Here is an 18,311-nt window from a genome sequence, read left to right as displayed (position 1 = left end):
CCCTATGACCTGCAGTAGTGACCCCTTCCCCTCACACCTTCTCCAATCTCTGTCGCCTGCTGTCATGACTTATTTTACCAAAATATTTACCTCTCTCTCTCTTCTGGAATTTTTCCATCCCCTTTCAAGCATGCTGTCATAATCCTACTATTGAAAAAATCCTCCCTGGACCCGTCCTGTGCTGCTAACAATCGACCCATCTGTAACTTCCCCTTCATCTCTAAAATCTTGGAACACTTGTTGCTCTGATTCACTCTCTCCTTGACTACTGTAATGCCTTACTAATCAGTCTTCCCCTTACTAAACTCTCTCCTCTACAATCTATTCTGAATGCAGCAGCCAGGCTCATCTATCAGTCTAGATGATACAGTGATGCCTCCGGTCTGTGCCAGTCACTACATTGGCTGCCTATTCATTACAGAATACAATATAAACTCATCACCCTCATCCACAAGGCTCTCCATAATGCCGCACCTCCCTAGATTTCCTCCCTCATCCCTGTCTATCACCCAACCCGTGCTCTCCGTTCACTCAATGACCTAACACTTACATCCTCTATTATCAGAACCTCCCACTCCCGTATACAAGACTTCTCCCGAGTTGCACCACTTCTCTGGAATGCTCTATCTCAGACAATCAGATTAACTCCCAATTTCTACAGCTTCAAGCGCAAACTAAAGACACATCTTTTCAGACAGGCCTATCACAATTTCTAACATAAACCCTTCCGTACAGTAACTAGGATCCCTAAAATGAGCTCTCCTCTGTTTCAGCTCCCACGTGACATGATGCCGTTTCAGGTTAACTTTATATGTTCAGACACTTACTGCACGTTAAAGGACAGGACTGGTGAGGGCTCGTACAGTTTTGTTTGTGTAATGACCATAACCTCTATTACAAAATTGTCTGACCATTGTATAAGCAATGCCACCTCCTATGCCGCCCCTGCTACCTCTTGTGTCACCCCTCTACCTCATAGATTGTAAGCTCTTGCGAGCAGGGCCCTCAGTCCCATTGTGTGAAGTGACAATTTCTTTGTAATGTTTTTTTTCCTTTTTTTTTTTTTTTTACATTTAGATTGTGAGCCCCATATTGGGCTCAAAATGTACATTTTCCCTATCAGTATGTCTTTGGAGTATGAGAGGAAACCCATGCAAACACGGAGAGAACATACAAACTCCATGCAGATGTTGTTCCTGACAGGATTTGAACCCAGGACTCCAGTTCTGCAAGGCTGCAGTGCTAACCACTAAGGCCCTTGTAATGTATCTTTTTGTCTGTACTTGAACCCTACAAATTGTACAGTGCTGCTGAATATGTTAAATAAAATGTATTATTATTATTATTATTATTATTATTAATAATAACTATTTTTTTTCTTTGTTTCATTTTCTATATTTTATATGTCTCTGGATCTGTGAAAAAGGCACCAAAATTAGATGTAGTACTTTCAACTACATTGGTGTCTACAAGACTGTGATACAAAAGTAGGCCTGCAGCCTAAAAGATGGCCTGACGAAAGCTAAGACATCTGCAATCTGGCAAAGGTGGGGACAATGAGGTGACAGCATAGCTCCTCCTGTCAGGGCAAATGGGTGCCTTATAAAGTAAACAATATAAAGAGACATTGCTTACATAAAATGGCTTTGGGTTAATGTTAATGCAAAGGGTGCATTATTACTATAAGGGGGCGGTATTTATGTAAGCAGTATCAGAGACATAATATAAGGGTGCATTATTACTGTAAGGGGGCAGTATATATGTAAGCAGTATCAGAGACATAATATAAGGGTGCATTATTACTATAAGGGGGCAGTATATATGTAAGCAGTATCAGAGACATAATATAAGGGTGCATTATTACTATAAGGGGGCAGTATATATGTAAGCAGTATCAGAGACATAATATAAGAGTGCATTATTACTATAAGGCGGCAGTATTTATGTAAGCAGTATCAGTGACATAATATAAGGGTGCATTATTACTATAAGGCGGCAGTATTTATGTAAGCAGTATCACAGACCTAATATAAGCGTGCATTATTACTATAAGGGGGCAGTATATATGTAAGCAGTATCAGAGACATAATATAAGGGTGCATTATTACTATAAGGGGGCAGTATTTATGTAAGCAGTATCAGAGACATAATATAAGGGTGCATTATTACTATAAGGGGGCAGTATTTATGTAAGCAGTATCAGAGACATAATATCAGGGTGCATTATTACTATAAGGGGGCAGTATTTATGTAAGCAGTATCAGAGACCTAATATAAGCGTGCATTATTACTATAAGGGGGCGGTATTTATGTAAGCAGTATCAGTGACATAATATAAGGGTGCATTATTACTATAAGGCGGCAGTATTTATGTAAGCAGTATCAGTGACATAATATAAGGGTGCATTATTACTATAAGGGGGCAGTATATATGTAAGCAGTATCAGAGACATAATATAAGGGTGCATTATTACTATAAGGGGGCGGTATTTATGTAAGCAGTATCAGTGACATAATATAAGAGTGCATTATTACTATAAGGCGTCAGTATTTATGTAAGCAGTATCACAGACCTAATATAAGCGTGCATTATTACTATAAGGGGGCAGTATTTATGTAAGCAGTATCACAGACCTAATATAAGCGTGCATTATTACTATAAGGGGGCAGTATTTATGTAAGCAGTATCAGAGACATAATATAAGGGTGCATTATTACTATAAGGGGGCAGTATATATGTAAGCAGTATCAGTGACATAATATAAGGGTGCATTATTACTATAAGGGGGTGGTATTTATGTAAGCAGTATCAGTGACATAATATAAGGGTGCATTATTACTATAAGGCGGCAGTATTTATGTAAGCAGTATCAGTGACATAATATCAGGATGCATTATTACTATAAGGGGGCAGTATTTATGTAAGCAGTATCAGAGACATAATATAAGGGTGCATTATTACTATAAGGGGGCAGTATTTATGTAAGCAGTATCAGAGACATAATATAAGGGTGCATTATTACTATAAGGGGGCAGTATTTATGTAAGCAGTATCAGAGACATAATATCAGGGTGCATTATTACTATAAGGCGGCAGTATTTATGTAAGCAGTATCACAGACCTAATATAAGCGTGCATTATTACTATAAGGGGGCAGTATTTATGTAAGCAGTATCACAGACCTAATATAAGCGTGCATTATTACTATAAGGGGGCAGTATTTATGTAAGCAGTATCAGAGACATAATATAAGGGTGCATTATTACTATAAGGGGGCAGTATATATGTAAGCAGTATCAGTGACATAATATAAGGGTGCATTATTACTATAAGGGGGTGGTATTTATGTAAGCAGTATCAGTGACATAATATAAGGGTGCATTATTACTATAAGGCGGCAGTATTTATGTAAGCAGTATCAGTGACATAATATCAGGATGCATTATTACTATAAGGGGGCAGTATTTATGTAAGCAGTATCAGAGACATAATATAAGGGTGCATTATTACTATAAGGGGGCAGTATTTATGTAAGCAGTATCAGAGACATAATATAAGGGTGCATTATTACTATAAGGGGGCAGTATTTATGTAAGCAGTATCAGAGACATAATATCAGGGTGCATTATTACTATAAGGCGGCAGTATTTATGTAAGCAGTATCACAGACCTAATATAAGCGTGCATTATTACTATAAGGGGGCAGTATTTATGTAAGCAGTATCAGAGACCTAATATAAGGGTGCATTATTACTATAAGGGGGCGGTATTTATGTAAGCAGTATCAGTGACATAATATAAGGGTGCATTATTACTATAAGGGGGCAGTATTTATGTAAGCAGTATCAGTGACATAATATAAGGGTGCATTATTACTATAAGGGGGCAGTATATATGTAAGCAGTATCAGAGACATAATATAAGGGTGCATTATTACTATAAGGGGGCAGTATTTATGTAAGCAGTATCACAGACCTAATATAAGCGTGCATTATTACTATAAGGGGGCAGTATTTATGTAAGCAGTATCAGAGACATAATATAAGGGTGCATTATTACTATAAGGGGGCAGTATTTATGTAAGCAGTATCAGAGACATAATATAAGGGTGCATTATTACTATAAGGGGCGGTATTTATGTAAGCAGTATCAGAGACATAATACAAGGGTGCATTATTACTATAAGGGGGCAGTATTTATGTATGCAGTATCAGAGACATAATATCAGGGTCCATTATTACTATAAGGGGGCAGTATTTATGTAAGCAGTATCACAGACATAATATAAGGGTGCATTATTACTATAAGGGGGCAGTATTTATGTAAGCAGTATCAGAGACATAATATAAGGGTGCACTATTACTATAAGGGGGCAGTATTTATGTAAGCAGTATCAGAGACATAATATAAGGGTGCATTATTACTATAAGGGGCAGTATTTATGTAAGCAGTATCAGAGACATAATACAAGGGTGCATTATTACTATAAGGGGGCAGTATTTATGTATGCAGTATCAGAGACATAATATCAGGGTCCATTATTACTATAAGGGGGCAGTATTTATGTAAGCAGTATCACAGACATAATATAAGGGTGCATTATTACTATAAGGGGGCAGTATTTATGTAAGCAGTATCAGAGACATAATATAAGGGTGCACTATTACTATAAGGGGGCAGTATTTATGTAAGCAGTATCAGAGACATAATACAAGGGTGCATAATTACTATAAGGGGGCAGTATTTATGTAAGCAGTATCACAGACATAATATAAGGGTGCATTATTACTAAAAGGGGGCGGTATTTATGTAAGCAGTATCAGAGACATAATATAAGGGTGCATTATTACTATAAGGGGGTGGTATTTATGTAAGCAGTATCACAGACATAATATAAGGGTGCATTATTACTATAAGGCGGCAGTATTTATGTAAGCAGTATCATAGACATAATATAAGGGTGCATTATTACTATAAGGGGGCAGTATTTATGTAAGCAGTATCAGAGACATAATATCAGGGTGCATTATTACTATAAGGGGGCAGTATTTATGTAAGCAGTATCATAGACATAATATAAGGGTGCATTATTACTATAAGGGGGGCAGTATTTATGTAAGCAGTATCGCAGACACAATACAAGGGTGAATTAGGTAGTATTGACGTTTGGCAAATTGGTCTGTATTAAATTAAGGTGGCACACATGCATTATTGATCTAAAAGTTCAGTGGAAGTCTGGCATCTGGGATTCCCTCTGATCAGATGTTTGAAGGGGCACTATAATGCATTCAATATTCAGGATGGGGGCTCTGTGTAGGTGAGGAAAATGTTGGGCAGGTGCCTGGTAAAGTGAGGAACCAAAAATGTTTGTGTTGTAGACCTTACAGAAACAAGTCATGACTGGAAGAAGTGGTCATGGCGGTCCAAATGGAAGAGAAGGGAAGCGTGGCATCATCTGTCATAGACATCACTTGTAAGTCACTATATTTTTCCTGGTCTGCAGAGCCCTGTGTAGAGCCGATATCTATCACTATATGGAGATTGTATAAGGATAATATGGCATACCTGGGTTAGGGGCTCACTCAGATGTGTTTGCCCCTCCTTGGCCTTGTAGAACCCATGGCTACACCTCTGGTCAGATCATCTTTAAAACGTTTAGACAGGTTGGGGGACCCACAATCTTTACTGTCCAGGGCCCATGGTAGCATTAATCTGCCCCTGGCATGGAGTAGTGTCAGTGTTTAAAGGAAATCATAAAAACAGCATTTGGGAGGTGGGATTCAGCTCCCACATTAAACGGTGACTGTCATACTTACTTTCACAGCAGGTGCTAATTCAAAGTCAGATGCTTGTTCTGTTTCCAGTGTATTATTTCTATCTCTGGTGGGATCAGCACTTGATCTACCATCTGCAGACCTGGCAACAGAGCCATGAACACATTTTAATTTTAATAGTATGGCCATAAAGCTGGATTCACAATTTAGGTTTTAATACAGTTATTATGTTCTTTTCTTAGACCAAAGCCAAAAGTGAATCTAAAAAGAATGAAATATATAAAGACTTATAATCCTTCTGTTTTGTATCCAAAAACTTCAGTAAATACATGCGTGATTCTAGACTGAGGCTAGGACTAGAATGTGGCGTCTGTGACTGCGAGTATCAGCTGCAGTCCCACAAGACTGTAAGTACGTCAACACATTTACTTGGATTGCAGTTGTAGCTTAATGGTTAAAATCAATTAAAAGAACTACAAAAAACCCCCCGCAAACTTAGCCAAAATATATGTCATAAATTTCTATTAGCCGTAGCTTTATCCTCTGGGACACTCACCTATATTGAGAATGGGGGTCTACAAGCCCCGCAACATTGAGAGAGAGTAGGCTGTGTATGTGCAAGCTTTTCCATTTACTTCTATGGGAGTTCTGAATAGATGCAGGTCCCACAGAATAGACGCCGCTTATCTATTGGACATTTATGTCATATTCCGTGGCTATGCTATAGATGTCCCTTATGGAATACTACTTTAATAAACTAAGTGAAACATTTTATTGTATAACGCTATAAAAAAAAACCTCCTAACTTTGTACAAGAACTACTTTCCTGTTAAAAGCCCCATAAAAGCCTGTTTTTTCTGTCTTAGAAATGAGTCGATTTGCATCAACAACCTATTATTTTAAAGCTTCAAGAATTGCTTTTTGTTCTAATAAAGGACATCAAATTTACCATAAGAGCTCTTTCGAAGATGCCTTGGATGATAATTTTCTTTCCAGGACTCGATGACTGTCGCTGCTTTTATCTCCTCGAAAACACCCATCACTCCATTTCTCCAACTGTGTCTGAATGTGGACTAAAAGGAAGCAAGAAATCTTCACACAAAAGACAAATAAAAACAACTTCTTTTATTTTACATAGCATTCACAGAGCAAAATCTGACATTCATGTATTATTATTATTATTAATAACATATAAGCCCATAAAATTATTATAAAATAATCAGCAGCATTTCCATCATCCAATACTATAAGGCTATAGAAAACTCATAGTAAAATAAGGATTCCATTTTGTCTTTCTCTAAAGTGTCTACCTTAATGGCAACAGGCCCTTATGGGAATATGGAACGATTAATGTTCTATTAATCTTTAAGACTTGTTATGAAAACATAAGAAAGTTAAGGCGGGGGCCCCACGGTGCGGAAACAGCTTTTTTGTTGCAGGTTTTGCTGTGCTTTTCTGAGTCAAAGCCAGGAGTGGAATGAACAGAAGGTAGAAGTATAACTATTCCCATCAGTGGCGTAACTACCACCATAGCAGCGGTAGCAGCTGCCACAGGGCCCGGGACATTAGGGGCCCGGTGACAGCTGCTACCGCTGCTATCATTATGCTCGGAGGTCTTTTCGGACCCCCGAGTATAATGATCGGGGCCCCCTGTTGGTGGAATACTGTCCACCAACAGGGGGCCCCGAAGCTGCAGCAACGGCTGAGACACAGGAGCTGCAGCTCTGGCTCCTGTCAGCGCTGCAGGACGTTCCCCCTCTCTCCCCCCTCCCTTTCTCTGCTGTCCTCTGCCCACCAATGAGAGGAGGAGGCGGGGCTTATCCCTGCCGTCCAGCACAGAAGAGAAGAGGAAGAAGCTGCTCTAGGAAAATGAAACTGAAGCTACACAGGTACGTACTGGGGTTACTATACTTATTACTATCAGGCATTTGGGGGGATTACTTGTGTTTTAGTAACTCCATGTGCCTCATAGTAATAGCAGTTAACCCCATCATCTCCCTCACATTAACCCCTGTTTGCCTCACCATAAGAGTTACTGATATGTGAGACATATGGGGGTAATAGTAATGAAGATACTTTATTATTACCTCCATGTCTCTCACATATCAGTAACTCTTATGGTGAGGCAGACAGGGGTTAATGTGAGGGAGATGATGGGGTTAACTTCTATTAATATGAGGCACATGGAGTTACTAAATTGTAATGCACAGGACCAGATTTTTTTTTATCCACAATTTGTCCTGGTATAGCGGTCAGCGGTGACAGTATTTAGTCCTGTAGGGGCCACTAAGGGACATAATACTGTGTGCAGGGGCCACTATGGGACATAATACTATGTGCAGGGGCCACTATTGGGTATAATACTGTGTGCAGGGGCCACTATTGGGTATAATACTGTGTGCAGGGGCCACTAAGGGACATAATACTGTGTGCAGGGGCCACTAAGGGACATAATACTGTGTGCAGGGGCCACTATGGGACATAATAGAGCGCGCAGGAATGCATAGGAGGGACTCGGTCGAGATCTTCGGTGTCGGGGGGGCCCCATGTCAAAAGTTCGCCACGGGGCCCCGCCATTCCTAGTTACGCCACTGATTCCCATATATACAGTTTTGCTATGTATTTGCTATGTGTCATGATTATCTGTTTGTAGTAATGCTTTACTTTGTGTGTGCTCATGATTTAATGTCTGTATACTGATAAATGCCTTAGTTTCTGCTTGAATGTCTGTCTGTATGTCTGCATAATATTTCAGTTTCTGTTTGATGCCAGTTTTATGTCTGTATTTGTTTTTGCCATGTATTCCTGGTTGGACTCATTTGTCCTCCTTTGTATTCCTATGTGGATACATATGTCCTTTCACCATGTATGCATCTTTGCTACCACATGGACACATTTGTCCTTCTGCTAAGTATTCCTGGATGTGGATCTGTATGTTCTGCTGCAATGTATGCATCTCTATTACTTGTCTTCTCCTGACCTTCTGCTGTGTATGTATTTCTGCTATGTGTTTAAGCGTATGTTCTTCTGCCTAAATGTCTGTTGCCTGACCCTTATATATAAGTGGTTTCTCTCATAGCAGGCTGATACTTCTTGCTTTGTAGAAATCACTCCTCATAAATCACAGGATTATAATAAAAGGTAACAGATGTATATAACATAGGAAGACAATATGCCACAGCTCGCCTCCCTCCCTGCACAATGACCTCTGCACAGGTAACGCAACATGTCTAAAAACACTTTCCTATAGAGGAACTTATAGTATGCTACCAGGGCATTTAGACCATTTTGCTGTAGAATCCTGGCAGGAGCGTGGCAATGCTGTTCATTTCAAACTCCAGAAGTACTTACGGTACTTCTGTTAGCAGGCTCGGAACGCATACCCCGCCCCTCCACTGCTCTATCACACGCGGGGTGACGTAGCCACGTAACCTCAGGCCCGCACCTGGCGTGTGTCTGCGTTCCAGGCCTGCTAGTAAAAGTACCGTAAGTACTTCTACAGTTTGAAATGAACAGCATCGCCACGCTCCTGGCAGGAACGTGGCGATGCTGTGGGCCCGGCCCCTGCCCCAGTGTCTGTATGCCAGGTCTGTAGTTATAATGGCACTGCTCTACTCCAGAGCGCTCGTCATGGCAACCGACACCTCCGCTGTAACTCCTATAGCAGTAATGCCGCAGCTCATGAGCTCTGGCATCTCCGCTGTAAGAGTTACAGCGGAGATGCCCTCCACAGGTGGAACTTGAAGCCTCCGAGGAGAACTGCTGTGGGGAAGTGGTAGGCGCTGCCATGCCCCATGGAGAGAGGAGGAAGCAGGCGCCACTTTCTCAAGGGTGGACCTGAAGCACTGAGGGAGATCCCCTGCCACCAGCAGGAGCGCTGAGGGCGGACCTGAATGAAGACCTCGGCCGCCGGACCTGAAGGGGAACTACGCCTGGTCGCTGGCAGAAGCACTAAGGGGAATCCCTGGCAGCCGGGGATTCCCCTCAGCGCTTCTGCCGGCCACAGTTCCCCTTCAGGTCTGGCGGATGAGGTTCTCCTTCAGGTCTGCCCCTCAGCACTTCTGTAAAGGCTCTCCGGCCTGCACTGCTTTTCTTTTGCAGGCTGCTATATGTATATAAAACTAATACTGTTAATACTGTGAAACACACACACTTTAGGTATCCCTGTGTCCGAAAACGACCGCACTACAAATCTATAAAAATATTTTTCCTGTTTGGTAAATGCCGTAGGGAAAAAAAAAGTTGTCTAACTGCCCCTTCCCTGAGACTGGGTTTTTTACCCCCACTTGGAATTTAGCCTGACAACAGCCAGGCTGAATATAGGGTGCAGTGCTCCTATTCCATCAGGAAGGGGTTAATAGGAGCACTGCAGATACCCTGTATTCAGCAAGGCTGAATTCCAAGTGGAGGGAAAAAAACCCAGTCATCAAGCTCAGGGAAGTGGCAGACAGACAACCAAAACACCCCCTTCCCTTCTCCAGTGTCTACTGCACCCAAAAACTCCAGCCATTTTCATTTTTGAAATTTTCCATTAGCTGCTGCATTTCCCCCCTCCCGGCTTATACTCAAGTCAATAAGTTTTCCCATTTTTTTATGGTAAAATTAGAGGCCTCGGCTTATATTTGGGTCGGCTTATACTCGAGTATATACGGTAGTTGATTTCTCACGCCTTTTGCTTTGGTACATGGCCAGTGCATGGAGTTACGGCCAAAAGACCAGTATGATGCACAAATAGATGACAAGATCTCAGATGCATGTATGGAATGATGACAGAGTTCACTGCATAGATTGTATTCTAGTCACACTCCATAGTCAAAGCAAATTACAGGAAGTATTTTTCAGGTGAGAGATAATGTAGTAAAATAGATTGTAATTCTCTGCAGAAAAATCTACACTAGTATAAGACAGAAAATAAATTATGTTTTAGGCACCTGAGCGAATCTGAATCTTTTCTGGGTCACTCCAGACAAATCTTGTAAAATGGTTAGGGTTAGGAACCATAACCCTAATTTACATTCAGAATTGATGGTGCAGTATCAGTGGGTGTTAAACAAACTTACTGGCACTCTCCCACTGTGTGGCAGTGGCACCATGTCTCTCTGTCTCCTCTCCCTTATGCTAAGGGGATGTGCTGTAGTGGAGTGGCTTTGTCTGTGGGAGCAGGCAGAGGTGGCACCTGACATCTGGTCACATAGGTAGCCAAGCCCAGAGCATAGTAGAGGCTGATAGATGGGACTCAGGAGGCAGCATTCGGAAGGCAGACTTGAGAGGAAGCAGGGGGGACTCTGGAGCATGACTTAGGAATGAGTGAGAGGATTTTGCCCTACCATGGCGGGAGATAGTGGGGTACTTGTCCAGGACGGTTGGGAGCTACAATAAGCTTATTCTCCATTTCCATGGCTTTGTGTGACAAAAGCTGGTGCTGGAGGCGCTAACTGTAATTAGAGCTTTTTTTTTTTTTTTTTTTTTAGAGTAGGGCTTATATTTCTAGCCTACTCCAAAAACCCTGCAAAATTAAGCTAAAGATTATTTTGGGGGCAGGGCTTATTATTAGAGAAACAGTGTAATACGTTGTAGTTAACAAGTAAGGCTTGTCTAAAATCACAAGATGAAAAAGTCCTGCAAGCCCAGCTTTTTCGTTTGGCAATTTCAGTTACAGTCAATGGGATCCCTCGGGCTTCACTGATGTCCGCTATTTTTGCAGTCTGTTTGTCCCTTCATCTGGTCTTCTGATGCACCAGAAGAGCGGACACCTGTTTATGTAATATGACATTACAAAAAACATCTGATCCTTACAGATAGGTAAATACAAGCTCAGATAAGCAGCATCACATGACAAATTACACTTTGTCATTATCTAACAACAACTAGGCAATAATGCAGAAGCAGTATGTGAAAATATAAGTACACCCTTGGGTTCACAGCAGATGGCATTCACTTTTGACCTGGGCAGGAAACAACTCAAACCTGAATTCAACCATTTGAAGATCTACGTACAAATGAGGCCCCAATATAAAATCTTATAATATAAGACAGTTATTGTAGTGTAATGCAGATTGTAGTGCAGATTAATCAAAAAGCAGGATTCACAGTGTAAAATTTTTGTATGTATCATTACATTTTCTTTCAATTGATATTGCATTTAGTGACATCACATTTTGTATAAACATGTAAAACCACAAAACCTAAAATGTCAAGGAGTAGCCACAATTTCATCCACCACTGTATATGTATATGTACACTTTCAATAGCATTGGAAATACATAGACATATTTGGACGGCAGAATCAATGGAAATTTTGCTCTAAACACTATGACACCATACCTTGTGCAATATCTAAATATCACTGAATATATGTGTGTAGATATATATTCATCAATCAATTATTACCTAAATCCAAGGAAGATTTTTCTGGAATTTTTAAAGACTTTGTGCTTCTTTCGACCTCAGGTTTAATGAGATCAGAGTCATCCGTCTTCTTTTTATTGGATTGTCCTTTAGATGGTTCACCTTTGAGAACTGTTTCTGACTTTTTTCCTTTACTCTGAGTAGGCAGAATTGGTTCACTTAAATCAAGAAGATCCAGTCCTGGAGATAAAACTGAGGCAAATTCAAGTTTTAATATTTATTCAATCCCACCAAGCAAATCTACTATCTTACACAATTTAATTTTATTTGTAAAACATGTTTCAGCTTCTGATACATTGTATTCTCAGGCAGTTTCTAGTTCTAGTTGTATATTTAGTTCAAATTCACCAAAGAAGTCTTCCATAACTCGCACATTAGGTAAGTGTCTCCAATATAAACTTAAATTTCACGACATCTTAAAGCATCTAGTTTACTTCTATACATGGGAGAATATGATCTACTAGGGCATCTCAATAAATTAGAATATCATCAAAAGGTTCTGGACTGTTGCTCAGTGGTCAAAGGTGTGTTCAGATGAAAGTAAATTCTGCATTTCATTTGGAAGGTCCCAGAGTCTGGAGGAAGAGTGGAGAGGCTGATGTACACAATCCAAATTGCTTGAGGTCTAGTGCGAAGTTTCCTCAGTCAGTGATGGTGTGGGGAGCCATGTCATCTGCTGGTGTAGGAAAATATAAAGAGGAGACACCGAGCGCCAATATGATGTAGTATTATAAACCAATCCGTGAGGTAAGAAAAGCTAATTAGCCTCTTACCTCTTGGTGTTGTGATGAGTCACAACACCGCAAAAGAGAAAAAAGTGTTTGAAGGATGGTGGCAGCAGATTTTCCCCTTATGCTAACCGGAATAGCGCACACGTGAATTACAACAGGATCCCTCAAGGTTCTGGACCAATTGGGTGAAGAGGAGCAGGGTAAACCAAATAGCCCTTTATTGAATGCTAAGCACAACGCATTTAGTGCCATAGCTCTTTCTCAAGCTGGCTTGTAGCATAACTTTGTGTGGTGCGGGAGGGTTACTTGCCAGACTTCCCTGTGTACACTATGGGAGGTCTGGCTGTTCTAACAGCCAACTCACTGCATCTACAGCAGCATGATCTAAAGCAGCTGGTTTTCTCCACAAGGATGTACAGGTATATCCTTACAGAGATAGATGCTGAGCACCTGGATGTATATAGCCGTATCTGGTTAAAAAAATATGAACCCTAAAATACTGTATTGTATCAATTCAGGTATACTATACACTTTTGATGCAAACTACTTTATGTACCTCTATCCCGAGTGTGATGTTGTTATAAGTATGTTCTGTATGTTCTGTTCTGCTTACTTATTCTGCTTTGTCTGCCTAGCAACAGTGAGGTAGTAATGGAGGAGGAGCTGAGCTTAGGGGGAGGAATTGTTAGACAGGGAGCCATGATGGAGCATGGAATAAAGTGTTCTGATCTACAAGAGTAACCATCTCATAGTGGACTTATTCCAGAAGACCTGCATCCTCACTACAACACTACAATTGGCGACGAGGATTAAGAATCATCAGCTAAAGGTATTTCACTGCTACAGGAAACTGTTTACAAGACTGCAATCCTAGCACCAGCCATGGCCTGCTTACCCTCCTTTGCTGTATTTGATGTGCACCAGCCCCAAGCAAACTTGGCAGCATGCTGGAATAAATGGCTGAAACGCTTTGAGATATTCCTGCAAGCAATGAACATTACTGACAATGCAAGAAAGAAAGCCATGTTATTACACTATGCAGGGGAGCAAGTCTATGATATCTTCACAACTCTGCCCAATACAGGGGAGGACAGTGACTATGAGCTAAGCAAAGCAGCACTAACTAAGCATTTCTCTCCATACATAAATGCAGCTTTTGAAATTTTCAAGTTTAGACAGTCAAAACAGTCAGCAACAGAAACCATTGATGAATATCATGTCCGCTTAAGACAACTTGCAGCTTACTGTGAATTTGCAGATATAGACAAGGAAATTCTGATGCAAATCATACAAGGTTGTGTGTCCTCTAAGTTAAGGAGACAAGCACTCAGAGATCCCACCATGACTTTAGCAAAGCTACTGGACATTGCACGTATTCATGATGCAGCAGAGAATCAAGCTAAACTTATAGAGAACACAGACTGTATACCAGAGCAGCCATCTTCTGTAGCAAAGCTCACTCAGAAGCCACATGTGCCTCACACACAGGCTGCAGCCTGCTACAACTGTGGAGGTCCTTATCCTCATCAGAAACCATGCCCAGCAAAGGGAGTAACTTGTCATAACTGTGGGAAACAAAATCACTTTGCAAAAGTCTGCAGATCAAAATCACAATCTTCTCTCTCTGCTAAACAAGCCTTGCCACAGAAAGTTCAGGCAGTGCAGTCAGTGTCCCCTGCGGATGAGCCCAGTAGCACCTACTTATTCTCAGTGACTGAGGGGTCTCGCAATGTGCATGCAATGTCTAATCCCAAACAAGTCATCTTAATACATGGCACTCCGGTGGAGACACTGGTAGATACAGGGGCGTCTGTCAATGTTATTAGTCATGCCACTTATAGCCAGCTAAAGAACAAACCTGCTTTGCAATGTACTAACCTGAAGATATATCCTTATGGTTCAGCTACTGCATTACCCTTATGTGGCAAATTTCAGGCATTACTAACGGCTGATGGGAAATCCATCACGGACACTTTCTATGTAGTGGAGTGTTCTGCAGACACTCTTCTCAGCTGCAATAGTGCGGTATCTCTGGGCCTAGTGAAACTGGCAAACAGCGTAACACACTCTTCTGTCCAAACTATTATGCAGAAATATCCTCAACTCTTTCAAGGCATAGGAAAGCTGAAAGACTTTCAAGTGAAATTACACATTGACCAGTCAGTCCAGCCGTCAGTTCAACCTCACAGGCGCATCCCATTCCATGTCCGCAAGCTAGTGGAGAAAGAGCTACAAGACCTAGAGACAGATGATGAGGACATTTCACCAGGTACAACTGGTTCAGCAACACCAACAAGAGATACCGAAAATTCACAGACTGTTTCTGATAACGAGATGTCTCAACGCTACCCGACAAGGATAAATCGAAGGCCACCAACGCACCTCAGGGACTATGTTCTGCAGTAAAATTTTCTTTTCAGTTCGGACCTTTTATTTATTGTTCATTTATAATGTTTGCATTTTATTTTATTTTTTTTTATAAGAAGGGGAGAGATGTGATGTTGTTATAAGTATGTTCTGTATGTTCTGTTCTGCTTACTTATTCTGCTTTGTCTGCCTAGCAACAGTGAGGTAGTAATGGAGGAGGAGCTGAGCTTAGGGGGAGGAATTGTTAGACAGGGAGCCATGATGGAGCATGGAATAAAGTGTTCTGATCTACAAGAGTAACCATCTCATAGTGGACTTATTCCAGAAGACCTGCATCCTCACTACAACACTACACCGAGCCTTGTTTCTGTTGGAGTCATACTATAATTTTTGGCGTATATACTATTGTTTTGGAATCCATCATGCGCCAATCAAACTAACAATATGACTCAACAGACTGTATTCCATGATCTTTCACAGTAATGCTTGTTTATTTTCTATGGTCCAGAGCTGGGAAAATGCATTGTCTAAGTAAAAATGAGCTAATATGGAAAGCTGAGCTTGCCAGACTGAAAACGTTTAGATGCAAAGCTCTGATGTCTGTTACAGAACATGTACAAATCCATCTGGAGTCCTGGCATATCGTGGCGTCCAATTGTGTCTGATATTCAAAAAGTAAATATAACACATTCTTCCAGACACTGAAAACAGCTGGTCCTGGTCAACTGGGGAGTCACCGAGAAGCACATTCCAGTAAAATAATTGTGTGATTACATGCTACAGTTATTATTAATTCATGCAAACTAAACGTGTACAATTCTATCCTTGTTAGCAAAACTGAGCTTATTTTAACATGTCAGTGCGAGGCAGATCTGTTTACCAAATCCCGTTGGGACTAAGGCCGGCTTTTAGTTTGCTGTGCTGGAATATAACTACAATTACTGGGCTATTTGTGCATGAGAAGTAACAAAGCTCATCTAAAAGTAGATTCTATTTCATATATAACAATTGCTGGATGACGATACTTAGCAAAATAAATAAAATGCTGAATTTTACACCTTCTCCCCATTTATTTCTACTTTGGATAAAACAAATGAATATAAATTAATAAACATTACAGTTTTGTAACATATCCTTTAAAAGTGATCCTACGGAAATATGCACAAACATATAGGGAAAAAGTAACAATGAATCTCACTTGTGTAACATGGTATGCAAGTGCATGCGCGGTGGTATGACATGAACCCTATCCACAGTTATGAATAATGTAGTACTGGTCTGGTGGGTTCTGAATAAAAGGGTTCAGTACTGGTGTGGTTCTGAATAAAGGAGACCAGTACTGGTATGGCTCCAAAAGCGGTTATGATCTGTGTGATTCTAAATAAAGGAGTACTGGCCTTGTGTGGTTGAATAAAGCAGTACGGGTTGGTGTGGTTCTGAATAAATGGCATGGCTGGTGGCATTCTGAATAAAGCAGCTCTGACAGGTAGAGTTCCATATAAAGGGTCCTGGCTTCGGTTCCTTTGGCCCAGGTTGTCCTTGGACGTATCCATGTGTTAATTTTGCCCTAGCTATTTGTCTATATCTAGCACTTCTATGTGTCTGAAAATATAAGGGCGGCCACAAACCTTTGTGAAGGTGACATTATATTCTGTTCCCAATGTTTCTAAATATAAGGGTAAGATAAAACCCTCTTAAACATAAATTGCAATCGGATATGGCTTTTTAGCTGTGACAAATTGCTCTATGATATATATACTATACGGTATATGGGGAACTGACTTAGAAGACAAGCAACTCTTGTTTTATTGACAAAAATGCCAACTGTAAATAGAATGAACTCGAAGTGACTGGACCAATGAGCCGTGGTTTACTCTTTGTATAGGAGAGAATGGAAGACTTTCTAACTTCTGAATCCTGACACATTTGCAGTCTTTCAATGGAACATAAACACTTTATTTTAACAATCATGATTCCAATTTTATACAAGCTGCTTTCTTCCTCTTTGCGATGGAGTAAAGGCTGCCAATAGCGATGACTCTATCCCGGAGACAAGAGTTGATTACAGTATACAATTACCTGCTGTATTTGAAGTTACTGGCTTGGCCTTTGCTTCTGATTTGGTCTCACACAGAAAGTCATCAATAGATGGGCTGAGAAGAGGCCTGCTTTCTTGTTGTTCATTCACCAGCTGGAAATTGAAAAGAAAAACAGAATAAAAAAGAAGAAAAAAATCTTTCCGAGTAATCACTGTCAGAAAACTCCAGATGATGAAAACTGAGCTATGCTTGAGAATGAGCATGTCTAGGGGCCTGCATGCTAGGAATTATTTCATCAAAATATCCATTGTAAATTCCTATTTCTATAGCAATATACTGCTACATTAAAATTTATAACTAGACATATCAGCATTGAAGAGGATCTGTCAGCATTCCGGATATGTCTGTTTTAGTGAATACTTGTAATGCCTATATAAAAACGCTACTAATAATATGTTAGACTGGCAGCACCAAATGGACAGTGTCAGAATGTGTAGAGAGGGGTAATACTTAATTGTCAATTTTTTCATAGATTTCTAGTGGAACTAACAGAGGAATGGAACAGCAGTTATAAAAAAAAGTTCCAAAATAGTAAGGCATAGGAAATACAATTAGTTACTTAAACAGGTATTGTCAGAAGTGGGGACAAGTTCTCTATGCAAGAATCAAAAACTGAATACATTTAGTAGGGCATAATAGAACAGTATAAACCAGGGGTTGGGCAATTAAATTTCCCATGGGGCCACATGAGAAATTGAAACGGTTCTAGAGGGTTATGTGCACTGTGGCAAATTTAGCTTCACCCACTTCTAAGTTGACTCTGCCGATTCTCATCCATTTTTCCATGTGCCTCCACACAGTATAATGCTCCTACAGTCACCCTAACATTATTATTATTATTTTTAATGTAGATTGTGAGTCCCACATAGGAGAGAACATACAAACTCCTTGCAGATGGTTTTTTGCCCTTGGCAGGATTTGAACACCAGGA

The 18,311-nt window shown here is 40.5% G+C and overlaps 1 protein-coding gene across 3 annotated transcripts in view; it reads right to left on the bottom strand.

The window, feature by feature from the left end:
- PEX5L (peroxisomal biogenesis factor 5 like) overlaps positions 1 to 18,311 on the bottom strand; it is a 231,033-nt gene that overhangs the window by 58,446 nt on the left and 154,276 nt on the right. For all 3 annotated transcript variants that reach the window (XM_075268640.1, XM_075268641.1, XM_075268642.1), the window contains 4 exons: positions 17,361 to 17,472; positions 12,166 to 12,375; positions 6,725 to 6,848; positions 5,818 to 5,917 (listed from right to left, as the gene is read on the bottom strand). In XM_075268640.1, the coding sequence (XP_075124741.1) occupies positions 5,818 to 5,917; positions 6,725 to 6,848; positions 12,166 to 12,375; positions 17,361 to 17,472 (546 nt within the window). The remainder of the gene's footprint in view (positions 1 to 5,817; positions 5,918 to 6,724; positions 6,849 to 12,165; positions 12,376 to 17,360; positions 17,473 to 18,311) is intronic.

Source organism: Leptodactylus fuscus, chromosome 3 (genome assembly GCF_031893055.1).
Source record: "Leptodactylus fuscus isolate aLepFus1 chromosome 3, aLepFus1.hap2, whole genome shotgun sequence".
Lineage (NCBI taxonomy): Eukaryota > Metazoa > Chordata > Amphibia > Anura > Leptodactylidae > Leptodactylus > Leptodactylus fuscus.
Note: the sequence above shows the minus strand (reverse complement) of the source record. Positions and strands in the feature narration are given on the sequence as shown.